Genomic DNA, 26,583 nt, shown 5'->3' on the forward strand with positions numbered 1-26,583 from the left:
GTCTGGATATTAAAATCAGACCCCGGGCAGGGGTAAGGACCCGAAGGGCACCTGTATGGTTGCACTTGGGTTCATGGACGTTTCGGCATATAGTGCAACCTGTTGCTTTCTCACTTATTCAGGCGCTGAGAGAAAGTATGAAGTCTAGGGGAATAATGCCTCCGGCGGTAAAATCAGGTAAGTGTACCGTGGTGAGGAGGTTTCCCCTGGTTTGTCCCTTTGTTTCACCTTGCTGTCCTTTTGTTTCCCCTTAGGGGCCAGGGGTCGGCGAGGATGCAGTGGAAGGTGCGCCGACCCGTGAAGAGGAATAGTACCCCCGGTGGTAAAATCAGGTAAGACTATAGGGGGGGTAACTAATATTGCCTCTGTGTATTCCCTTGGCTCACCTTGCTGTTCTTGTCTTCCCCTTAGGTGCCGGAGTGCAGCTGGAACATGCAGAAGGATGCGGTGGAATGTGAAGATGCTGCGAAGGCCGGTGAGTTCAGCGGGGCGCTACAGCAGGCGAGGCGACGCGCATAAAATAACTTTCTTCCAGCTCGAGGGCGCGATGGATCGGGAATTCAGGTAAGGATCAACGGTATTGCTCTTGTTCTAACCTTTTCTCCTTCTTTCTCCCTTTTTCTAGGAGCCCCAGGCTCGAGGCGGGCGTGGCAGAAGACTGGATGCAGACTTGCAGGCACGGTGAGCGTTACGCTGCTGGATGCAGAATAACGCGAAGCATGTGCTGCTCTTCAGGCGTGGTTTAAATAGCCTCCAAAGTAGTCCCATGTAAGTATTCCTCCCAAGCCCCACCTGAGTAAAAAAAAATAGTCCCTAGGTAAAGTAGTCCCTTCCAAGCCTCTTTTGGCTTGCAGCTCTTGCAGCATGGTCTGCATCAGGTAAGTTTTAATATGATGTTATAGCCACCAATATAATTGTTTTAAGAGTGAGAAGTCTTAATGGACAAGAATGTAAAGGTTCGAAAGGGGCACACATGAGAAATTTTAAGACAAGATTCAAACCCCAGATGGGCACCTGAAAAGGTGTCAGAGGGTATACATTTGGCAGCCCTTTCAAGAATTGAATGACAAAGTCATTTTAAAATAGGACACCTCTTCAGAGGAGCGCTTAAAGATAGATGGCGCTGCCAAATATCCTTTCATAGTACCAACTTGCAGTCCCAAACTGGCCAAGTGTAAGAGAAAAGACAGTACTGTTGGAGTATTACAAAGGAATGGACCCACATTCTTATCCCTGACCAGTTAAGTTGTTCCAACGACACCAATACAGGGATTTTGTTACTGGCCTTCCGGCCTAAAGCAAAATCTCCATTACGTCATATGGGAGGTCCCAATCCTGATATCTTAGCCTGTCAGAAACCATGCGTGAAGGCTGAGTGTCTTGACCTCTGGATGGAGAACCCGACCTTCCTCTTGTGAGAGAAGATCCTCTCTTTGTGGAAGACGTATTGGAGGGCAGATGGACATGTCCGGGTACCATGTCCTCCTGGCCCAATCTGCGGCAATTAGGATCATAGTTTTCCTGAACTTTCTCAACCTCCTGATTACTTGAGGAATCATGGGGACAGGAGGAAACACGTAAAGGAGTGCGAATTACGTGAAGGCTGAGTGTCTTGACCTCTGGATGGAGAACCCGACCTTCCTCTTGTGAGAGAAGATCCTCTCTTTGTGGAAGATTGCCAGTCCACTACGAACCCGTCCCCTAGAGCTCCTCTTGGGGGAAATTCCCTTGAGCAGTACAGTTCACACTTCCGGTTGGCACTGGTTGCGAACATATCCACTTGAGGGGTTCCCCAAAGGGTGAAGATCTCTTGAAGGACTTCCTGAGCTAGTTCCCATTCGTGCCTGCTCAGAGGGTCCACCGCCATGTTCAACTCTCCGGCTAGATGAACTGCCGATAGAGATATTGCTTCTTGCATTGCCCAGAACCAGAGCTGCATTGCTTCTCTGCACAGTGGGAGTGATCCTACGCCTCCTCTTTTGTTGAGGTAGTACATGGCCACTGTGCTGTCTGTTCTTATCAGGACATTCTTTCCATGTACAGAGGGCAGAAAAGCCTTCAGCGCTAGTCTGATTGCCCTCAGTTGCAAAAGGTTGATGTGTAGTTTGGAATCGGATAAAAAAAAAAACTTTAAATCATCAAAAACGTCAACATCAAAAACATAGTGAATTGTCTAAAATTAGGTCAAACAAAACCCGTGAGTGAGGCGTCCGTCACTACCGTCATCTCTGGCCATGGTTGCCAAAAAGGTTCCCCCTTGAGGATATTCTCCTTGCAAGCCCACCATAGGAGATCTCGAGTCACTTTGGTCGAGACTTGCAGAAGATCTGGCATCTCCCCCCCGAAAACTGGAACCAATGAATCCTGAGGGCCCATTGAAGGGATCTCATCCTAAATCTGGCCTCAGGTACCAGAAAAATGCAGGATGCCATGAGGCCTAGCAACCTTAGAAAGACGAATGCCGGTAGATGTTGGGCATTTTGAAACTTCATTACCATCTGCAGAATGTGGTGAGCTCTCTCCCCGGGAGGCAAGGCTTTCCCTGAGGAAGTGTCCAGGATTGCTCTGATGAATTGGAGTTTTTGGCTTGGAATAATTTGTGACTTCTTGTAATTGAGGGAGAAGCCCAGACTGTGTAAGAAGTGGCAGGCCAAGGCCAGATGCTCCTGGGCTCGTTCGGGTGAACGCGCCCTGATTAGCCAATCATCCAGATAAGAGTAGACTTGAATCCCTCTTCTTCTGATACTTGCTGCCACCACCGCCATCAGTTTGGTGAAAAACCCTCGGGGTGGAGGTCAGCCCAAATGGTAGAACCTGAAACTGATCATGAGAACCACCATTTGCGAACCTTGGGTACTTCCTGTGCGTGAGATGGATTGGCACAAGTAAGCATCCTGAAGAGCCAATGAAACCAGCCAATCCTTCCTGAAGCTGAAGAGCCTGAAGGATTTGAGAAAGGGTCACCATCTTGAACTTGTCCTTCCTGAGGAATGTGTTCAAATTTCTTGAGTCAAAGATGGGTCTCAATTCTCCGTCCTTCTTGAGAATGAGAAAATGTGGGGGGTGGGGGGGAATGGGGGGGGGGGGGGGGGTGGGAGCACCAGCCCTTGTTTCTCTCCGCTACAAGTACATATTCCATTGCACCTTTCTCTAGCAGGGTTAAAATCTCCTGCACAAGGAGCGGGTCTGGAATTTTGGTGGATGATCTTGAGGTCTTTGATGAAAAGGAAGACAGTAACTGTCATGATCTCTGCTTCCAAAAGGTCAGGGTTTTCCCAACTCCCTTGGAAGCAGATCCATAACCCAGGTTCCGAGTGCCAACCAGTCCCAATTGGGACCTTTTGGACCCAGTCCTGGCGCCTGTGGCACCAGGCTCATAAATATGCCCAGTCCCAGCGCTGGAAGCGCCGGGCTCATAATGCTTGGGTGGACTTACCTGCAGCAGATCATGCTGCTTACTTGCCTGCCAGTTGAGCCTCTGATCCTCTTCTGTTTGGAACTACTTTTCCTGTTGGGTGGGGCAGGAGCCACTCCCTAGATTCAGAACACTGGAACTCTTCTGGAAAGCAGGAACTCTTTTCTTACCTAGGCATGGCTGTGGAAGGAGACACCTAAGCACTACAGGAGGCTATTTAAACCACACCCGATGGATGAATCTTGCTTTGCGTTATTCTGCATCCTCTGCAGCAGAACGCTCATCCTGTCTTCTACATCTGATCCTGGGCCTAAGGAAAAAGGCTTACCATCCTGAATCCAGTCTTCAGCAACACCTATAAAGACAAGAAAGAACAGGTTAGCATTACGGTCTTCAGTGACAGCTCTTCACTTACCTGGTCCATCGGCTGTCACCAACGCCTCGCGCTGCATTCCGGCATCTGAAAGACAAAGGCTTACCTACTCTTCGTGCGCTCCGGAGGTCTTCACACTGCATTCCGGCATCTGAAAGACAAAAGCTTACCAACTCTTTGCACGCTCCGGAGGCCTTCGGCGCTGCATCCCGCATCTGAAAGACAAAACAAGGTGCGTTTAAAGACATTGGGGAACTTTAATACTCACGTGCCATTACTCCTTTCCACATCTAACCCAGTGGGTATTCCGGCACCCTGCAGCCGCTCCGAACTTGTACCTGCAAAATAAAAAGACAGTTAGAGCGCATCGTGAAGCAGGCAACAAGCGCTTACTTACGTGCTTCCAGGCGCTTCTATTCATCACACGGGCTCCATCTTCAACTCACTTCAGCCCGTCATCCGCCATCGCCGGAACCCTGCAAAACAAGAAACATCATTACTAAAGACTTTAAAGACATTAGAATTACTCGAAACTTACCGTTCGTGCAGTAAACGACGGACAGCAGTCCTCTGAAGTCAAGAGGCCTGCTCCCCTTATCCAGTGAAGAAACTGGTTACAGCACCCTGCCCCGAGGCAGATGAAGAGCACGGCATTCACTTACCTAAGACATCTTACCCTTCGAGTCAGACATACAGTGCACAGAGGTCCAGCCCAAAGAGCCAGCCGTGTGTTACACATCACCTGTGAAGATACGGTATACGCCCAGTCAAGACCGGCGCCTCTACGGGAATCAGGTGAGCGTTACAGTAACCATGGGTCACTATCTCTAGTGCCCAGGCATCTGACGTAATGCCCAGTCATTCGTCCAGATACCGAGTGATTCTGCCTCCCACCGGGGTCTTGTGGGTGAAGACCTCAAAGTGGCTTCGCAGCGGCTGCAGCAGTGGCCGAGGAGTTATTAGCCGCTGCTGTGGCTGATCTAGCACCTCTCCCTTTTCCACCACGAAAGGGTTTTCTCTGTTGGCCTCTGACTGGCCTGCCCCCTCCCTTTTCCAAAAGAGGAGTAGAAGCGAAAGAGGCGACTCTTCCAGGAAGATGAGCCTGCGTAAGAGTGTTGTTGAGGCTGTTTTATAGCGGAGCCAAGTGATTTTGCTGCCGCTTTTGAGGTCTGCAGCTTCTCCAAGCTCTCGTACGCCTTGCTGCCAAACAACCTCAAGCTGTCAAAGGGCATATTAAGTAATCTAGATTATACATCAGGTGCAAAGCCAGATTTCCTTAGCCATGCAAACCGGCGTAGGACCGTGCTAGATGCCATGGACTTGCTTACACTATCCGTAGTGTCCAGTCCTGACTGAAGGCATTCCTCCATAATCTCTTTACCATCTTTTACTATAGCCAGGAAACCATCCCGTTCCTCACCTTCCAGGATGCATTCAGCCGCAGATGACATGCAGTCCCAAAGGGTATATGTAAATCTTGCTAATGTGCAAGTGACAGTCGATTTAAGAGCGATGCTGCTCGAAGAAAAAAATACTTTCCGGGCCCAAGCATCAACTTTTTTTTATCATACCTGCCTGGTGGTATTGAAGGGTAAGCTGATTGCCTAGTGGAGGTTGCAGCTTGAACCACTAGACTTTCAGGGGAGGGATGTTTAGATAAATATTCTGGATCTGATAAAAATGGTCTATATTTTGGTACAAGTTTCTTGTTTACTGCTGACATAGAATCAGGAGTATTCCAATTTACCATCACCCTTTTTTGCAGTGCCTTATGGAATGGAGGAACAGAATCTTTTAAAAGGACCTTCATTCAGGATGTCCGTCATGTCATCCTGGGTGAAATCTGGGGAAGCTGCCTTCCAACCCATAACAAAATCAATGACCATTACCATAAGATTCCTAACACTAGTATCAGCATGATCTGTAGGGTCTGGTCTTTCAAAATCAACTTCAGATGAAGTATCTAAACCACTGGCATTTGAGACAGTCAAAGATCTCTGGCTCCAAATCTAACTCCAGCTGAAGGGACATCCTATTCAGAGGAGTTTTCTTCAAAAATGGATGACATGGATCTGAGAAATTCCTGTCCAGGTTGAGGATGGAAACCTTTTTCAGGTAAAGAAGGTGGAATTGACCTAGGTATGGACAATGGTGTCGACTTGGGTCTTGGAATCAAAGAAGGCCTCGTTGAAGGCGTTGATAAATAAGACGCTGGCTTCAACGATATCGAAGGTGGCTTTGATGCTGTCGAAGAAAGCTTCGATACAGCTGAAGGTGTCAACGCCATTTTCGTCAGCGGTTTCGACGCTATGGCCGTCGACTGTGTCGAGTCGAGTTTTGAGGTTGATGTTGATTCCGCTAACCCCGATTTATGCACCAGAGGTTTGGACTTAATACAAGGCGTCGGGGAACTTCCCCTTGAAGACACGCTCGACTCCTTTTCAACTCTCACGTGTTTAGATCTTTATTTTCCTATGTCACTTTTTGAGTGGGTAAAGGCATGATAACCACGCGGCAACTTCGAGGGGGTCTGGGCTGCCGCTTTCTTGAATATTTTAAGCATCGAAGCCCTGAACGCCTCCCATTTTCCTGGGGAATCGTGCTTTGATGGATAAGTTACTCTCTTCTCAGAGGAGGACGAACACCTGTGACGTCGCTTTTTTGACTTTTTAGTGGACGAAGAGGAGGATTTCCCTGAACGACTCTTTGATATCGACCTCGACCCATGACAAGATTTGAGACTTGATTCATCCGAATCCTTTCGTCTTTTAGAAGACTTATAAGTTTCCTCCCCCACCGCCAGCTTACCTCTACGTTCCCTAAGAGCCTTATTGCACATGTTCAAAAAAAGGTAGCAGGCGCTCCTCTCTAGAAAGAACATGGCATGATAACTTGTTCTGAGATGAGAGTTTGGAGCACACACTTTTTGCTCACTGTACCTTTCACAGATGGGAAATATACATTTGCAAATCAGTCTTTGTCCTGCCCACATGGGCAGTCCAGTGGTCAACAGTGCCTTCCAAGCCAAAAAGCCTGGCCTTTTATGGAGGTTTCTCCCCTTCATTCCAGCCTACCTGCGCAGGAGCCAATCGTCCATGTACATGAAATCCCTGCAGTCTGAGGAATGCTGCAATGACCACTATCATCTTCGTAAAGACACGCATCGCCGAGCTGAGACCAAACGGAAGCACTCAATACTGGAAGTGCTCCGTTTCCACGGGCTCCAAATCAGGATATGCATGTAGGTGTCCTGAAGGTTTATGACGCTGAGCCAATCACCCTTCCTGAATGAGGACTTTATCTGGCTGGGCATAACCATCTTGAATTTCTCTTGGTGTAGAAAGAGATTGAAATTGGAGAGGTCAAGGTTAGTGCGTAGGCCAACCTGGTTGGCTTTGGGCACTAAACAGATAGGATTAGTAGCCCTCCGCTTGCTCCCGCAAGGGAACAGGCTCCACTGCTCTGAGGTGTAGAAGTTTCTGTACCTCGGCTCTGAGGGAGGGCGACCGTGTCTGCTGGAGAGGGTAGGGTAGAGGATGAGGGGCAAGCGGAAGCCCGCCCGTGCGATGGACAAAACCCATCGGTCTTCTGTGATTGTCTACCACACCTCCAGATAAGACGAGATTCGTCCTCCCTACCGGAGTCTCGTGTGACCAATGAAAAACAATTTACATGGCTTATCGGCAGGGAGACCACCCGTAGCTGAAGAGGAGGCTGTTGACCGATAGAAAAACCGCCCACCCAGCCTTTGCTGCTTACAGCAAGGGTCAGCAGCGGGAACATCTGCCTGGCACGCACAGCAGTCCTGAAACTTCCGAAACCAGAGAAGGACCTTGTTTGAGACCCCGACCTCTGGGTAGAAGCTGCCTTAGCTGGGGTTTTGGCAAGGACCGACAAGGACTTAGGAGTTTGGGTGCTTGTCTTGGCGAGTTCCTCATGAGTGGAGGAGTGGAATAGTTCCTATTGCTTCAAAGTCAAGTCCCTTGTCCTGAACCTCCTTCAATAACTTCGTAGCATGCAGTCACGGCTGGCGGGAGATGGCTATGCAAACCATAAGGCCCAGAGAAAAGTGTCAACATGATGGGCTGCAGCCTCCAGCAGATCTTGCACGAGAACCTTAACATCGGATAAGCCGCCATTCAAATCTTCGAGCCTGTCGGGAGAAATACATTCCTGAAACTCGGCAGGTTCCTTCCACAGTTTAAGATTAGCAGTCGTCAGGATGACCCCAGTATAAGCCTGACGCAGCTGGAGGGCCGAGTCGGCAAATACTTTTTCCCCAATTGCGTCAAGGATCTGGTCTTCCTTATGAAGGATTTGGGATGCTGCCGTGGAGGATGTAGAGGCTGGCTTATACTGGAGCATACCTGCTGCCACCACATCGATGAGGGGAGTGGACCTGCAATCAAAGGTATGTCTTCAGACGCGTGTAGCAAGCGTTGATTTTCTAGTTTAGGTGCTGCCCGGAAAGGGGTTTTTCCAAGACCTTGCAGGCCTCGGCCAGGACATCCTTTTGAAGGTTGGTACGCTCATGTGTCGACAGAGTAAAGGCTCCAGAAAGTACATCACCTTGTGGAGCCAGAGGCTTGGGTATTGGGATGTCGTTCAACGCCATCATATCCACAATCCGGTCGTGAAAGGCTCTAATAGCGTAGGGCAGGTCGTCGATATCCTGATCCGCTTGATCTTCATCCATCCAACGGGAAGAGAGTCCCGTTACGCAGCGCGCAGCACCTCAGACTCTGTGGGCAGACGTGACAGCACAACAGGAGCCTTTAGCAGAGGCGAAAGTGGAGGCAGAGGACACTGGAAGAGGAAGAGGAGGAGGAGGAGGTGGCACTACCGGGACCTGCAAAGGAGTAACCAGAGCAAGTTGTGGTTCAGGTGCCTTAGGATGAAATTCCTTGAAAAGGTTTTTCAAGTATGCCTTCATAGGATCAGAGTGCATAAGGTCTGAAACCTGCCACAAACCACATCCGTAGAAGAAGGCCTAGACACTGGAGTGGGTAGGGGCTGCTCGGAAGCGGCATACCACAGGAATGAAAACAGGATGGTTGCCATCAAGGCCATCCGCCAACTGGGTCCACATAAACCAAGGGAGCGGATGCAGGAGCAAGCAAAACTGTGCAGCAGCAGAAAACAAGCATGCCATTCCATGGGAGTGCAGAACGGATTCTTATTATCCAGTAAACTTAGAAAAGGCTTCTCAGCCCCAAGACCAGGTCCCTTGGTACCAGCCGGCAATGATGTTGGCTTGAGAGAGGTAGTTAAAATGGCTGCCAGAGACCACAGGGGTTTGACCGCCATTTTGATACTGCCTGAGGTGAAATGCGTCACAGGTGTCAGTGAGGCCGTGGTCACCACAGGGTCATCAGGGGACTTAAATTCCATTTAACCCTATGACAGGGAACCTCGATGGAGGCAGCACTGGCAGATCCAGAGTGCTTTTGCAGCTCCCTAGGGACTGCTGAAGAATTAGTCCTTTGTGAGGGAACCTCGGCGGAGCCGGTACTTGAACACTTCTAGTGTATAACCAGCTTCTTTGTCCTCTGAGCAGGATCGGTTCGGCAACAGGCCCGAGTGTGGGAAAGCTTAGGGTGACCCCCCTGTAGCCAGAACCCTCGGAAGAGTTCCCTCGATCTTGCCGGTCTTAGATATAGCCCCCAAGTCAGGGATCCTCAGGGGTAACCTCGGTTCGTATAGTAACCCTAACGGTAACCCCGAGAAGAGTCTCGGGACACTTAGTTCCAGATTTGGAAACCTCAGGAATTATGTTGGTCAAACAGCCCCAGAAGCGCTGGGGTTAACTTTAGCCCCCTGACGGATAACCTCAGATGAAGATCTGGTCCTGGCAGCGCCCTTCCCTTACAGGGAGCCTCCACAGTCCAGGTTAGAACCCTTTTGGGATACCTCAGGGAGAGTCCTGGTACCAGAACCACTTGGGCCCCTCACGGAACCATAAGACCCCGGGACGGAGTCCCCTGGCTGGGGTTCCCGAAAAAAAGGAAGAAACTTACCGGCCGCTTCCTTTTTTCGTTGATGAATTGCTGAAGAGGTGAAGGAGGAATCAGCTGGAACACCTCTTACCACCTGACAAGACAACGCTGGAGTGCCCCAATGGAGAGGGAGTCGCAGTAGAAGTACAAGTCCCACAGGTGTTCCGGGCCCAAGCACTCCAGACAGAGAATGGGGATCGGCCCTCGCGAAACGACGTTCGCACGAAGAACAGGACACGAATCCCAGACGCTCCGGCATAGGCGGAAGCAAGAAGACAGCAGAACCGGAGCAGGAATATGAAGGACAGGGAACAAAAGAAAAACATTCCCCAAGATGCAAGTGCGTCTGGCCCTAATGAGAATAGGACTGAAGGGCGATCCGCGGGGCAGAGCCAATGAAGGCGGGGCAGTGGCCCACGCAAAAATAAAAGGACATTTTAATTTTTGATGCTTAAAAACTGATCCAGTCCTGTCTGGATGGACAGAGTCTCCCCCAAGTATGGAGGAAAGGGGATGGGACATAAGAGTATAACTTTTAAAAGTCTATGGAGAGTCTTAAAAATGAAACCCATGAAACGAGTAAAAGATTATGAGAGTATGGGAAAAGTTTCCACTCACAAGTATAAGGGAAAATAATCACCAGTAAAATCAGAAGGTCCTGGGGTTGACTCTGGTCAGGAAGATTGATCATTACTATGAAAATCTTACCCAATGCCTCCTAAGATGTAGTGTATGAGCAGTAGCAATGACTAATCCAGGGAATTCATCCCCTCTCTAAGGGCGCGTTAAGAAAGATTTCTCTTACTGCACCCTTCCTTCCATTTTTTATGGGCACCCAAACTTATCCTGACCTGTACTTTTTACAGTGCAATGAAGCTTCAATACAATGTCTTTTGCTCATCTGTTATGGGGAAACAGACATGTCCCTCAGGCTGTCAGTACTGGGAAACATTGTTTCCGTCAGTCTTGCAACTTAGTGACTACTTTTATTAACTGTTAGCACTTGTGGTAACTTATCTTATAATGCACTACAATGGGGTACACTTTGTTTTGCCCTAGACTAACACTATGGATTTTTGGTTACTCTAGGTGTGCTAAATGGACAAGCTGGTGGCAGCAGTGACTTTTTACAATTTTTTGTGCTTTTCGTTTTAGCCTTAATGCATTTGGCTACTAACTGTGGCTAGAAACAAGTGTACGAGCGTGATACAAAAAAATATATCATATAGTGTCAAACAAGGCCGTGCAACATTGTTTTTCGCTTGTCCTTTGACCATCTTGATCTTTAGCCTTCTTCCTGGCATGCGAGGCCAGGAAAATCATTATATGGCCTTGCAGTGCCCGGGAAAACAGAAGCTTTCCGCAGGCTACTGGAGGGCTGTGTGTGTTTGCTGGGCTCGGACTGTCTCGTCCCAATCCATAACCTGGTTTCAGTGTGTCCGAGTGGTATGCATGAGTGTTCCCGCCAGTGGTCCCGATTGGCCTACTGCTGGGGTGTGGGGGGGCACTAGTCATGCTATTGGGAGTTTCGGCTCTTACCTGGCTTTTAGGATAGGAGGACGACCCCTGCATCAATTTTTCTGAGATTCTCGAGTAACCTGAAGGAGCCAAGACTCCCATCCATCTGTGAAAGCCATGAAGAGACAAGAGACCCGACTGAAGGAGGCCTGTGACCAGCTTCTGCTGCTGTCCTGGTGGAGCCCTGTCTTGCTTGTGATCTTCAGCAGTCCTGCGAGGGAGCTGCAACCCTTGGAGCGGAGGGAACATCCATTCCGGACGTCTGCTCGGTACCCTGCAAAGAAGAGCCTTCAGAAGTGTCCTGGGACTGTCCTGTGGCTGGCCAGCTCGGAGTTTGGGCTACCGTGCTGCCGCCGTTGCAGTTATGAGTTGTGGCATGGAACTTGGGGGATCCTCAGCATGTCCTACAAGACTTACCACAGCGACATTTCAGAGTCCTAGCTTCAATGGGACCAGAGATAGGCGGGGAAAGTCTGACCATGAAAAAATATGCCCTTTGCGTCACCGTGCTTCAGTGACCACCATTTGAAACATCTTACCTGACCAGAATCCAGTCCAGAGAGAGGTCGTGCATCTAGTTTTGCTGCATTCTTCATGAGATTCTTTGCACCAGCTAAAGAAACAAACCAGATCATTTTGAACCTGCAACCCATGAAATTAGAGGACTGTAACTGACGGCGGGAAAAGCAACCTAAGACCCTCTACTACTGACCCGCCAAGTCTGGGGAAGAATTGGGAGTATGGGGGGGGGGTAAGTTACAGTTCTTACCTGCCCCTAAACTCCCTTTAATAGTTTTCCTAACTTTTACAAAAGATTTAATATACTTTGGTTTTGCCACAGCTTGCTGGTGCAAGCATTCCGAAAGTTGGGGACACTTCTATCAGTTATAATAAATTATCCTCCAACCCTTGGAACCGTTCACTGGAACCCAGAGACCCTACCTTCAGTTTTTCCAGCTTCACAAACTTTTTTGGAACTTTCATGAACTTTGGGGCATAAGGCCCCAGCCAATTTAGGGAAGGACTTTTGAAGTTAGGTTCTCCATGGAATGAATGAATGAATGAATGAATGAATAAAATATATTATATATATATTAATATATATTAGTGTTGTGTGATATTTCTACCCATTCGTACTCATTGCTCAGTGATTTTTTGCCATCAATATAAAACTATTTGTATACATACTGTCCAAGTGTAATCTGTGATTGCCATTGTGTGTACTCACTGTGGACCCTTTACAAGCTCCTTTAGATACTAGGGGAACCCCAGGTATGCACTCGTTCAACATATATTAGAGTGCAGCCTCTATCTAATCCCGGGTGGGGGTTAACCATGAAGAAAAGGAAGACAGAGGCAAGTCTGATGGGGTGGGTGACTGAAAGTGGGGTTGCTTTCAGTACTTAAAAAAACATTTTAATCATCAAAAATGTCAACATCAAAAACACAGTCAATTGTCTAAAATAGTGGTTATTTGAACAAACATTTATAAAATGCCACCTCAGTGGCCAGGGTATCGTGAACAACCAAGGATTGTGTATCCTGTTGACCTCTAGTTTCAACATTGTTTCAATACAATCCTAGAGTTGTATGCATAACATTTATAAAGGTTACTCACCGTAGTGACCACCTTATTCCTAGTCCATAGTCCCCCTTCCTCCATACTTCTGGGACATTCCTCCGTCCTGTGGGACGGGACAAGAGCACTTTGTAAAAAGCATAACATTTTCAATAAATGTGTCCTTCCACTCTTTTTACGCAGGGTACCGCACGCGGCCGTAACACCGCCCTCCTGGTCTCCGCCCAGCGCATCGCCCATCAGTGCTTTTCTATCACCAGGTCAGAGACCATTAAGCAATAATAGAGGAACCTTATTAGAGGGGACGGCGGGCGGGCGTAGGGAGGAAATGGGACGATGGACTAGGAGTAAGGTGGTGGTCTCTACGGTGAGTAACCTTATAATGCTCCTGTCCCGTCCCCTTTCCTCCATACTTATGGGAGATTCCCAAGCACTCTTCACAGGAACTACGGGTGGATGGAAACCCCTACTGAAAAAGGTTTTTTAGCACAGCCTGGCCAAACTGAGCCTCAGATCTGGAGCTCCGGTCCAATAGTAGTGTTTACAAAAATCCGATGAGAGGCCCAGGTAGCCGCTTTCACGATGGTCTCCCAGGGGACATACTTTTGAAAGGCAACAGCAGCTGCCTTGCCCCGTAACAGGTGTGCGTGAATCGCTTTAGGAGGTTGGAGACCCTGAACAGTGTAAGACTCCATAATACAGGCAGCACTCCATCTGGAGATAGTCGCTTTGGAGGCCTGTTTACCTTGCGGATTACAAAAGGTCACCAATAGTTGAGAAGAACTCCTAAATTCAGATGTTCTGTACAGATAGAACTTAAGAGCTCTTCTAACATCCAGGTAATGCAAAACCCTCTCGGCTTCCGAAGCTGGGTTTTGGAAGAAGGCGGGCAAGGAGACCGATTTAGATGAAAATCAGAGACCACTTTTGACAGGAAAGAAGGATTCGTCCTCAGGACAACCTTATCCTTGTGGAAAACCAAGGAGGGATGCTCTACCGACAAAGTCTGGAGCTCACTCGCACGTCTTGCTGAAGTCACGGCGACCAAGACGGACACTTTCCACAAAATGTGCTTAAGGTCTACCGTAGCCCTTGGCTCAAAAGGCTTATGGTACAAGGCCATAGCTGGATTGTGGGTCATCTGTTTTCCTCTGCGAATTGGAGAATAGGTGCGTTTCCCCCTGTAACTCATTAACTGCACACCAGTATTTGTTTAGTTTCAATAGGTTGTACCCATCATTGGGGGAGCGTTATTGGTGTAGCAGTATAAATATTATCCCTTAACCTCCTTTTGTGATAAAGACAAGGCTGTAAGGACTGCACTCAGATCCCACGTCGGATGCGGTTTGCGAACAGGAGGGTGAAGACACATTAGACCCGCAAAGTGCCTTTTAACCACTGGATTTAATAGTGAAAAAGAGCACTGGTCCGTGCATAAGTAGGCAGCAACAGCCGAACGATGAGTCCTGCGTGACAGGACATGAATGCCCGACTCTGCTAGATGAGACGAAGGACAACACTGTCGATCGTAGCCACCCTGGGGTCCAGTTGTTTGGCTAAGCACCAGTGGCAGAACCAAAGCCCTTTGCTCCTGTATTGGGATCTCGTTGAGGGCTACCTGGCTGCCTGAATAATGCGCATGTTATCAGCAGACAGGTAGAGATGTTCTAAAGATCTGATCTCAGGTACCATGCCGCCAAGCTGAATGATTGTGGGGAGGGGTGCCACAGCTGCTGATCTCTCTGGTGAAGCAGGTCGGGAACCAACAAAAGCCTGATCGGTGCACACACCGACAGAAGTTGAAGCTCTGAAAACCAGAACCTGGCCGGCCACCACGCAGCTATGAGCAGAAGCGAACAGTTCACCGCGTTCCTCAGTTTGCAAATCGTCTGATGAATCGGAGGTGGAAAAGCATAGGCCCTCATGTTGTGCCAGGGAATCTCGAGAGCATCTTCCAGAGGGGAGGCTCCCAGCCCGTTTCTGGAGGCATACAGAGGAAGTTTCCTGTTGGCTGACGTTGCGAAGAGGTCCACTTCTGGAGTGCCCCAACACTGGAAGATTTGTAAGAGGATCTCAACTTTCAATTCCCACTCGTAGCCGACATCTTTCGTCTGCTGAGGGTATCTGTAGTAACATTCAGCTGGCCCGGGATGTGTACTGCCACCAGCCAGATGCCATGCTAACCGCCCATTCCAGAATCTGAATAGCAAGATCCAGAGGAGGGGACTTGGTACCCCCTTGCTTGTTGATGTAAAACATGACCAACACATTGTCCGTGCGGACACAGACCACTTGGTTGACAATGACCGGCCTGAACGCCTTGAGCACCGGGAGCTCCAGGTGATTTATATGGAGGAGCTTGTCTTGGGACGACCAGAGATGGGAACCGTGAAGGTCCAACGTCGCACCCCACCACAGAAGGGAAGAGTGTCGTAATTGTCACCAGCGGAGCGGGGTCTTGAAAAGCCACGCCTACCAATAGATTGCCGAGAGACCACCACCACAAAAGGTCCACTCTCATGAAAGATGGAATTTATACAATTTTGGAGTCCGGATCCACAGCTTGACGCCAAGAACTCCGAAGAGCCATCTGCATCCGCCTCATCTTGAGCTGGGCAAGAGGAAGAGCCAATACACATGAGGCCCAGAAGCCTCTGGAACCACTAGGCCGACATGCTCTCGTGGCCAACAGATCCGCCATTCTGTCCCCGGTCAGGTAAACTCTGCAGTCGATCGTGTTCCAACGAAAACCCAGGAAAATCAGGTCCTGAGAGACCGTCATGGAGGATTTCCGCCAGTTTACCGACAGCCCAAGGTGGAACAGGAGCTGGAGGAGCGACTGAAGACTGCTCGAGGCTTTCAGCGGACAAGGACTGCGCAGTCAATCGTCCAAATACGGATACACGTCGATACCCTGAAGCCGAAGATAAGCTGCGATAAACGACATCATCTTCGTAAAGACACGCGGTGCCGAGCTCAGGCCAAAAGAGAGCACTCGGAACTGGAAGTGCTCCTCCCCCACGGAAAACCGTAGGTATCTCCGATGCGGATTCCAGATCAGGATATGCATATACGCATCCTGGAGGTCCACCACGCTGAGCCAATCGCCCTTCTGTAAAGAGGACTTTGACAGGGCGTGATGATCTTGAATTTCTCTTGGGGTAGAGAGAGATTGAACTGGGAAAGGTCTAGGATGGTGCGCAGGCCAGCCTGGTTGGGTTTGGGCACCGTAAACAGCCGGGAATAAAATCCCTCCCCTCGCTCCCCTAGGGGAATGAGTTCCACCACCCCGAGATCCAGTAACTTTTGAATCTCGGCTCTGAGCGAGGGTGACCCCGACTGCTGAAAGGGAGGATTGATGGGTGGGGTAGGGTGAAGGGGTAAGCGGAAGCCCGCCCGAGCGACTGACAAGACCCACCGTTCCTCAGTGATGGTCTTCCATGCCTCCTAATGAGACGCAATGCATCCTCCCACCGGGGTCTCGTGCGAGCGCAGAGAAACTTAATTTTCCTGGTTTTTCGGTGGCGGCGCCACCTGAACCTGAAAAGGAGGCTGACGAACGGGAGAAAAAAACATCTCGGTTGCCGCTGTCGGCAGGAATTTCCCAGTGGGGTATCAACCCTGTGGGACTTTCGGTCCAGAAAACCCCTGAAACCAGAGGAAGGCTGAGAGGCCGTTCTCTGTGCCCTGAAAGGCGGCTTCACCAGGATAGACAAGGACTTGGGGGTCTGAGTGCTGTCCTTACTTTTGGTAAGTTCAACGTCCGTTGTGGAATGAAAAAGCTCCTTGCCATCAAAGGGCAGGTCCAAAACCTTATCCTGTACCTCCTTAGAGAACTTGGTGGCATGCAGCCAAGCCTGACGAGAGGAGTCAACGCCATGCATGAGGCCCCGGGCCGAGGTGTAGACATGATGTGCCGCGGCCTCCAGCATATCCTGTGCCAGAACCCTAGTATCTGACAATCCCGCTCTGAAATCCTCTAGCTTTTCAGTGGGAATAAAGTCCTCAAATTCCGACAGACCTTTCCACATTTTCATATTCGCCCCCGCTAACACCAGTTCTGAGTTCGCTTGACGTAACTGCAGGGCTGAATTAGCGAAAATCCTCCTTCCCAAGGAGTCAAGAAGCTTTTCCTCTTTGGCCAGAACCTGTGTAACCGTTGCAGAAGATGATGCAGCAGCTCTGGATTGTAAAGTGGCAGCAGCCACTACCGTGGAGGAGGGGGGCTGACAACACTAAAGCCACCGCTTCCGAAGAATGGAGCCTATAATGCGCGTCAATCTTATTATTGACAAACAGTCCAGAGTGTGGTTTTCCCAAACTTTACCGACCTCTGCCAAAACATCCTTCTGCAAGAACAAGCCAGTACACTCAGAAGGAGACAAGGTGAACGCCCCAGAAAGCACGCTCTCCTGCAGAGCAGGTGCCTCGGGTACTGGAACATCCAACAGACACATCATGTCGAGCACCCGGTCGTGAAAGGCTCTGACAGAGCAGGGCTGGTCTTCGCTGTCCTGATCCCCTTGTGCGTCGTCCAACAGATCCGGATCAGGCTGAGTCGCATCAGGCACCACTATAGACTTGTCCACTGGGGACAACAGAGGCAGGGAAGGAAGAGTCGGAGGAGACCCCAGCCGGTAAAGGCGGCGCCGGCGGAACCACAGGTGCCGCAGCTGGGACCATCCACGCAGGCGGGCATATCTCCCTAAACAAGCCTCGGAGTGCATAAGTCTTTGAAACTTGCTGAAAAAGACGTCCTCCGCCAATGAGAGGCCTCTCATGAGTGGAGCAATTCCAGGGACGCAGGGTAGAGGGTTGCCAAGAGGGCCCTTCCCCACTGGTGTCCACATAAATCAAGGGCGCTGATGCCGCAGGAAGCGAGACATTGTGCGGTAGAGGCATCCGAGCATTCCAGTCAAACTGGACGAAAACGATGTGCACAAGGAAACCGATGTTCACCTGAAAAACCACCCAGAGCAGAAGGCGTAGTTGTAAGGGAGTTATCCAAAATGGCCACCGTAGTCTTGGCGGGAGCAGCGGCCCTTTTGGCAGCACCCGAGGAGAACTGCGACACATGTGGCAGTGAGACAGGGGTCTCCCCAGGTCTTCATCTTAGCTTTACTACAAGGACCCTTGGCCGAGCCGGTACTGCGTGGCCTAGAATGTTTTTGAGGCATGCTATCAGCCAGAAAAGCCTTCAACGTAAGGACCTCAGCACCGCCGGTAACGGAGGAATTCCAGTCCAAGACCTCACTCCATGCCCCCTCAACAGATCTGGTGTCACCGCTTGAACGGGAGCGATGAGGAACACACCTCACCGACAAGACCTTAACAGGCCTCTCAGAACTGTTGGTCACGTTAGCCTTCAAACGAGGGACCTCTGACCCGAGCCTGGTATCTAACGCCACTTCACGATGGGCCTCGAACTTTCGTTCGGTACCAACAGCCTCAACAGAGGCCTCCGGGCGTACCCCAGTGTTTCTACGGGAAGCTCCAGCCAAGGAGACCTTGAAGCAAGCTCCGGAACCCGCCACCACAGTAGAACTGGGCTCACAAACAGCCCCCACAGGAGGGGCCTCTGATTGTAATCCGGTGTCAATAGGCCCCTTACAGAGACCCTCAGAGAAAACTCTGGTACACTTTTTAGTCCTAGAAGTGCCCGGACCGAAAGGGAGTCGCAGTAAAAGCACGAGTCCCACCGGTGGCCCGGACCCAAGCACTCTAAACAAAGAGGATGGGGATTCGCCCTAGCAAAGCGTCGCTGACAAGAACAGTAGTAGGAAAATCTAACTGAAAGGGCATAGGCGGACTACCACGCGACCGTTAAGCCGGAGAGGAGGACACTGTAAGGAAAAAAATCTTCCGAAGATGCAAGTGAATCCTGTCCCGATCGAGCGGAGAAAAGGACTAGTGGGCGATGCGCTGGGCGGAGCCAAGGAGGGTGTGGTTACAGCCGCGTGCGGTACCCCATGTAAAAAGAGGGACACATTTTTCAAAAACGTGATGCTTTTTACAAAGTGCTCGGGGCCCGTCCCACAGGACGGAGGAATGTCCCATAAGTATGGAGGAAAGGGAATGGGACATAGGACTATTGGTGATAAGTTGCATCAATTTTTCACTGCATTGTTATTTTTATTTTTTTTAATAAGCTTAAGTACAGATCTTCAATATTTTTTCTTCTTCAGATTGTCAAGTCGAAGCCATCGTCTGAAATGTCAGTCCAAAAATAGATAAGTTACCGTTCTACTGTTACCATTAATATTTGGGACCATCATTCAGATGCTTCTAATTCAGACGGGGCACTTAAATATTTATGACTGAAAACAAGACGTTTTTGGTTTAGGGCATGGCATTCCACGAGTATGTGGTAGATAGATTCAATTGTCTCCTCATTTTTGCAGAATCTGCATGATTGACTGATTTCCTTGTTTTTACTTCTTATCCCTATGATCTCACGAGTGGGTCCTAAATTCAGTCTGAGTCTCAAAAATGCATCTCGGATTTGGCGATCTGGAAACAGATAAAGATAGTGCAGTAGTTGATTTAGGGCTCTTGATTCTCCGTCACACGACAGATTTAATTTACATTGATTTTTATGGTCTAGAGTCTCAATCCAATCTCGCAAGATATTTTTTTGCTTTGAGGTCTATTGATTAGCGTGTCCATGGAGATGTCTTTTTCCATACATTTCTTCTTACCAGTTTCCTTCCATTTTAGCAACACAACATCGTTGACTTTTAGATTTATAGATCTCAGGCTGTCCAGCGCCGGTATATGGTCTTCATTGTTCAATTTTCAGAAAAGATTGAGAGTTTGCCAAGTAAGCCTGCCGCATTGTTATTACACAGTACAAAATCTCAACATGTTTTAGTTCATGAAGGTGATGAATCCAGAACTTTCATCAGGAGTAGAACCCTGGTTATAGTGCTAGTGTTTAATCTGCGCTAGTGTTTTGGTTGTAAAAGTCGGTGGTTAGTGATATCCATTCCCTATCAGACGAAAGAAAAAACTGGGGCGAGTTACTGTTTCTCTAGAGTCCAGTTTAGCTCATTCAATGAGAGCATCACCTAATAAGGGTATAATTCCTGTACAGGTGATTTTGAGAGTGCGAAACTGTTCGAAAGAACGAAGGTAGGAGATGAGTCCCTGAACAGGGAAGGCTTTTTGGAAGTTCAGCCATGTTTTGAAGAGGAATTCACTTGATGAATTGTAGGTGAAAGAAAGTGTTTTCTGAGCCCAGAAACAAAGCAGAAAGAGCTTGATCAGAAGATGGCAAAAATATATATATTTGGGAAAAACAAATATATCTAACAGGAGAAAGATTTCGAAAAGCTCACAGAGCTGGAGGATTCCCTCTATCAGACTGCAGTGAAAAATCTGAAGGTGGCCAACTGGGGCAGAGCTCAAACTCTGCCACCTCATTGGTTAGGGCCATAAAGGACCAAAGTGAGGGGGAGTGACTACACAGTGAATGGCACAGACTACAATGGGCTATCTACAGTCTTATTTCCATGAAATATGTATGTATTTAAAAAATAAATAAATTAAAATCTGAGGATTCCTGGTCTGACAATTGGGAATATTCAAGCATCTGAATCTATGAAAGATCCAATGCTGGAGAATTTACAGTACTTTTGTATTGAAGAAAAAAGTGCAGCAGATGACTTCTGTTCCTGTGCAGCTCTGCAGATCTCTCTGTTCCTGGGCCTCAGTCGTACGGACAAGAGCGAGAACTTCTGGGGACTCCTGCACTGCAATGGGACGGTCACCGCTCGCAACCGGCAATCTTTCAAACAAGTGGCACTTCAGTGTTTCAGCTCCTTGCGACTACCGCGAATAACACTGCGGTTTCTGGCTCTCGAGATGGACTTTCCTTGCATTTGGGGTCCTGCACTCGGTAGAGGGGGCTCAGGTTCGGTCATTCCTGCTCCCTTGGAGTCCGGAGGATCTTCCTGGAGCTCTTGGCCAACTGAAAAGCAACGCACACAATCTGGTGTTCCTCTGCCTGGCTATTTGGTTTCCAGCAGCAACTCAGTGGAAAAGCAACCAGCTCTGAGAGAATGTCAAGGTGGCTTACTTTGGAGTCAATTGGTCCCACCAACTCAAAAGGTTGGTAGTCATCCTTGCAGGGTCCTCTGTCAATACGAATTTGGAGTTTCATCACAGCAGCATGGCTTGCCGGACAGTCAGCGGGCCAATCACTAGAGAGTGCATTTCTGTCTCCTACGAGACTAAGCACAGGGAGTTTCGGGCACCTCCCTCATGTCCTGCCCACCCCAGACACCCTGGAGCCAGAGGCAAAGCAAACAATGGGACCAAACCTGGTTTGGCGCGCAGGGTAAATCTCAAGAAGGACCTTTCCACAAAGAAATGGCGAAAAAAGAAGAGCGGGCCATTTTGACAAAAATTGCACCCCTGGGTGCTTTACTGCAGCTGCAAACGCAGCCAGTGGTAAACGCACACCATGGTAGTTAAACGTAAACCACTGCCACCAGCCATTCAGTGAGGAGAGGGTAACATCAAAATGTTACATGAGAAGCTAGACAAAGGGAATACTGAATAACCCCTCCAGCACCCTACTGTAAGATAGTGTATGTTGGGTCTAGAAAGTTACAATGTAAGTAAAGTCAATTTTCCTTTACTGCTCTGAGAAACAGTAGTTTACCCCAGAGAAGGTATTTAAACCTTTGGGAAGTCTGGAAGACTTCTTTGTGCCACTGCACCGAAGGTGCTATGTAAAAGTTTATGCATATGGAGTTTGTCAGGCTCCATAACAAAAAGAAACACAAAGTTAAAAAAAAAAAATCACATTAAAATACATGAGTGGGGAAAAAGGGCCTCACTCTCTCCAGGTGAAAAAAATCAAGTCCTCAAAATCCAGCAAAGTTGCTGGGGGTCTCCAAGTTGGAGGGAATTAGCACATTTCAGAGAATTCTCCCTAACAACAACCTGCATGCTGGAACCTGCGAAGTGCAACAAATTATAGTATGTGATCGAAAAGCACATTAGAGGGTTTAATTTCTTATTACTCCTATACTACGGATGGCTTTCTGGCCGTCTGAATTATTCGATTAACGACAGCCCCAGGTGCCCTAAGGTTAACATCACAGGAATGAGACAAAGCTCAGTGGTTGAGGGAAGGGGTAAAGTACACTGCCCGCCCTGGGTCAATCTGCAGAAAACCTTGGAGCAATAGCAGGCCTTCTGAAAACCGCTCCACAGATTTGAAATCCAAGCCCTCGCTTACCAGTGGGAAATGATGAAGATCATGGGAGGAGTTGAGATTTGTGTGTCACTTTGCGATCCCCTTTTGAATGAAAGGGGTAGGAGGAAATGCTCAAATCTTGCAGTAAGTAGTCGGACACCAGAAGAAATCGGGCCCAGCTGGGATACAAATGCAGCCGGTGGGAGGGGGGCAATGAAAGGGTCTGTGGTCATCAACTTTCTAGTCTGATGTGGGATCCTGCAGGGCAGTGAACAATGCTCCAGAATGTAATCTAGCTTAGAGATCAGTCATGCTGTGAAGAACACAAACTGAAAAGGTTTATTTCTGCACAGGGATGCCCTGTGATCACATTCATATAAAACCTTGCCATCAAATTACAAGCCAGTACGATAGCTCAGCATACTGAGTACTTACTGAAGAGATCTATGCATGATCCGCAGGTCCAAATCCTGGCAAGATCAATTCAAACTTGCATATTTCCACAGAGCAATTGAGTAACTATTTCAATTGGGTAATAATTATATATAAATAAACCTATGGAAAGCACTAAAAGCGCTATGCAAGTGACAGATTATTATATACATCATGAAAAATCAGTGATTCATCATAGGAAATTACAGCACAAAGATGAGGTACGGGGGAGGGGTGAACTGAATAACAGCAATATAAAGAAAATCAACATACAAAAAAGCAAGCACTGAGCCCATCATTCAATTAGATCTTACCTTCAGCTGAATCAGCATCCCTTCGCAGCACACACGGCCAGAGCACCACAAGTTGTAAATGTGCTCATTCTCCTGATTGAGTTTCCCTGTGCTCACTGGCTCCTTATTCGTACCGTCATCCCCTGAAAGCAAGCGCAGGGATGTTATGACCCAACCTCATCCATCTAAGCGATGTGTGCACACAACAGATCCACTACCACTCCCTCAACAGTTCCACCATCCAAACCAGTCTCTCAGCACTAGGCGGGCATGGGATAAGAGAGCTTGTCTTCAAAGTGCTCCCAGGAGCTGTCCTAGCAGTGCTAAGCAGGCTCATGAAGTGTGCAACACGTGACAACTCAATACATTCATATAATCTGCTTGCAAGTTGATGGGGTAATGTGAAAAACGAATAGTTTCTGGGACAATTGGACGGATGATAGCTATGCAGTTCGTGACAGTTATACGTGTCTACGGTCAGTGTAGAACGATCAATGCATAGCGATGATCAGATAAAGGCAAAACATGTATGGCTCAGGTGAACGAGCCCATGTCCATGCGGTCCTTTTCTAGCAGTTACTTGGAAGTAATAAAAGTAGTCTGCTAAGAAGTGGCAAGGTGGCTTATTCTTGAAGTATAGAGGCTTGTTTGTCCATTAGGTGTTATTGTAACCTGACAAATGCCAGGGGGTAAATCTTAGCATGCTAACTGATGTCAGAAGTGGGTGAATGAGGTGGGCACACAGAGACGAGCGCAAGAGAGATGATTAGGATGCTCAAAATCTCTATTTCCAAACTGACTTGCCTGCTGCCTCTATGGAAGGATTGTTCAGCAAATTTGTATGCGGTACCCTTTGGGACCACTACACACAACTAGGACTACAGGTGTAAGCAAAACCAACCTTTGGTAGAAGTCCATACTACACAGTTTTGGTAGAGGTGCTGAGCAGCCAGGCTTATCTAAAGAGGGGAATGTGAGCTGTAATGATGTTACACAGAGGTCTACAATCGCAAGTATTCAAAGAGACTCTTATACTCCAGGTTACTTGGTAAAACACTAATTTATTTCACAGTCAGTTATAAATCATTCACTAGAAGGAGGCAATCTATATCAAACAAAAATATACTTCAGTACTTCACACCATCAGTTTGAGGCATTTAAACTATTTTGAAGGAGGAGCAAAAAGGCATAGGTTAGTAAAAAGAAGCTTACAGTTATTCTTAGACAGTGCAAATAGTTTGAGTTCACCAGAGGAGTCAATTCAATGCAATAGGTTAGGCCAAAGTCAATGGGCTAAAGTTTTGTATAGGATAGGCAGTAATGGTAAGTCTTTGCCAAAGTTCTCAGAAGTAGTTTGTAAAAGAAAGATTCATATGTCGGGTCACAAGCGGACTAGGCCTGCAAAGCTTCAAGCACTTTCGCAGTCAGAGGTAAGTTCTCTTACAATGAAGAAAAAGATGCAGCTGAAGACGTCTCTTCCTGGCAGTTACTGCAGATCTCGCGGTTCCTGAGTCAAAAAGATAGCAAATGGCAAATCTTCAATTCCGGTAGCTGTATTCAAGCACACAAACCGGTGTCCCTCTCCCTGGTTATTCGGTGTCCTGCAGCACTCTGGATTGAGCTGGTTGTATTTTCATCAATCAGCTTACAAGTTGATTGATCCCAGCAACTCAAAAAGGGAGAAGTCGTCCTTGCAGGGCTTCTTGGTCAAGATTAACTTGGCGATTCGGACCTGGGCAAACCAACGGTCCAGGAGTTGCAGCAGCCATCCTCGGTTCTTTCGACTCTGCCTTCCAAGCCAAGAGACTTGCCTTTTATCCAGTTCCCCCCCCCATTCATTTCAGCCTAGCTGCCACTCATCCAGCAAGCAGGGTGACTATCCTTCCCGGACAGTCAGCCAGTCAATCACACCAGAGTGCTTTTGGGTCTCCTAGGAGACGAAGCGCAGGGAGTTTTGGGCACGCACCTCACTTCCTGCCCACCCCAGACACTCGGGCGCCAGAGGCAGTCTTCAGTCCTGAAGCTCGCCAAAGGCGTAGGAACAAAGGGACCAAACCTTGTTTGGCACGCAGAGACAAACTATAGAAGGACCTTTCCAAAAAGAAATGGCTGAAAAAGATGCCAGGACCTGTTTAGAGAAATGGGGCTCAGACCCCATCTTGAAAAACATGGCTCCCGTGATTTAATACTACCGGTGTTCGCGGTCTGGAAAAATTATGGTAGTTCGTTGTAAAACCACTGCCACCAGGGATTTTGAGAGGAGAGGGTAGCATTTGACTGCTACATGAGTTTCTAGACATAGGGGATACTAAGTAACCCCTCCAGCACTATTGTAAGATAGGGTGTGCTGGGTCTAGGATTTGGAAAAGACTTTACTAGTCAATTTTACTTTACTTTCTCTGGGAAACCGCAGTTTAACCCAGAGAAAGTATTTAAACCTTGGACCAGCCTGAAAGGCTTCCCCCTGTGTCACACAAATGAACAGGTGATGCCTATGGAGTGGTCTAAAACTCCATAATCAAAGAACACAAGAGTAAAACACGTTCAAAATACATGAGTGAGAAAAAAGGGTCACACTCTTTCCAGGTAAAAAAATCAAGTCCTCAAAATCCAGCAAAGTTGCTGGGGGTCTCTAAGGTGAAAGGAACTAGCACATTCATGAGAATTCTCCCTAACAAGGATTTCCAAGAAGGCTGGAAAACTGAGATGCAGGACAGTCTTCAGGCTCAAAACTGATAGAAAAGGGGATCGAGCAGCCTTCAGTTGGTCTAATAAAGGAAAGTAAAGATCATTTGTGTAGCTGCTAAATGTGGAAGCTCTTTAAAACGTAACCGGGTTGCATTAACAAACACATATGCACCAAAACCGACTCCCATTCAGTCTAGGTAATTTTCCAGGGTATTACCAAAGGTGACTGTAGCCGATTTGACCAAATTTAAGGAGTTTTTTTACTGCAAATATATGTGGGGGTGGGTTTGGGTTAATAAATATAGGGGTCTTTGGGTAGAGGCGCACAGGGGGCCCCCCCCACATATATTTGAGGTAAAAACGACCCCTCGCCGCCAAAAACACATTCACTTCAACCACAAGCAAATATATTCGGTCAAACAATCCCAATTCATTTTGCAGCAGTACAAGTAATGAGGTTTGGGCAGTAGATACACTTGGAAACTGTTAGGAAAGTTCTTTTTAGCAGCTTTCCCTCCATATTCTATGGACCCCCAAACATTTGCTTCCGTTTTTCACATGGACCTTACTTTTTACAGTGGAGCCCTTAGAGGAGCCGTCAAAACGTTTTTCATTGGCGCCATAGGCTTTAGTGGGGCATGCAGCTGGCAATGATGGCGCAGCTGGCAATGATGGCGCAGCCGGCCTCGATGCCGTCGAAGTCGAGGGTTTGAGCTGGCGTTTAAGGCACAGCCGAAAGCGTTGACAACTTATGCTTTCGGCTTGAGATGTTAAGTCACCGGATCAAGGCCTCGACTGCTCCCGATGTGGACCGAACCTTTGTCCCGGGCTCAAAGGCGCGTGGATTTAGGTCGAGCCCTTTCCTTCCTGGTTCTTTCAAAAGCGCAGTACAAGCAGGGCTTGGAGGCTTCTGTTTTTTCAAATATTTTGTGCATCTCTGCTCTGAAGGCCTCCCCCTCAGCCGGAGTGGATTCTTTAGTTGAGCAAGATACCTTCTCAGGGGAAGCACCTGACTAAGTCTAAGAAGGCGACCTATGGTGCCTTCTCTAAGGCTGGAGGACGATTAGGAATGGTGAGAGCCATG

General features: G+C 48.3%; 1 protein-coding gene across 2 annotated transcripts in view; it reads right to left on the reverse strand.

Moving 5' to 3' along the window:
- Positions 1–26,583, reverse strand: part of CCDC47 (coiled-coil domain containing 47) — a 454,951-nt gene that overhangs the window by 336,687 nt on the left and 91,681 nt on the right. For both annotated transcript variants that reach the window (XM_069634111.1, XM_069634112.1), the window contains exon 5: positions 22,833–22,954. In XM_069634111.1, the coding sequence (XP_069490212.1) occupies positions 22,833–22,954 (122 nt within the window). The remainder of the gene's footprint in view (positions 1–22,832; positions 22,955–26,583) is intronic.

Source organism: Ambystoma mexicanum, chromosome 13 (genome assembly GCF_040938575.1).
Source record: "Ambystoma mexicanum isolate Mex_15411 chromosome 13, UKY_AmexF1_1, whole genome shotgun sequence".
Taxonomy (NCBI): Eukaryota; Metazoa; Chordata; class Amphibia; order Caudata; family Ambystomatidae; genus Ambystoma; species Ambystoma mexicanum.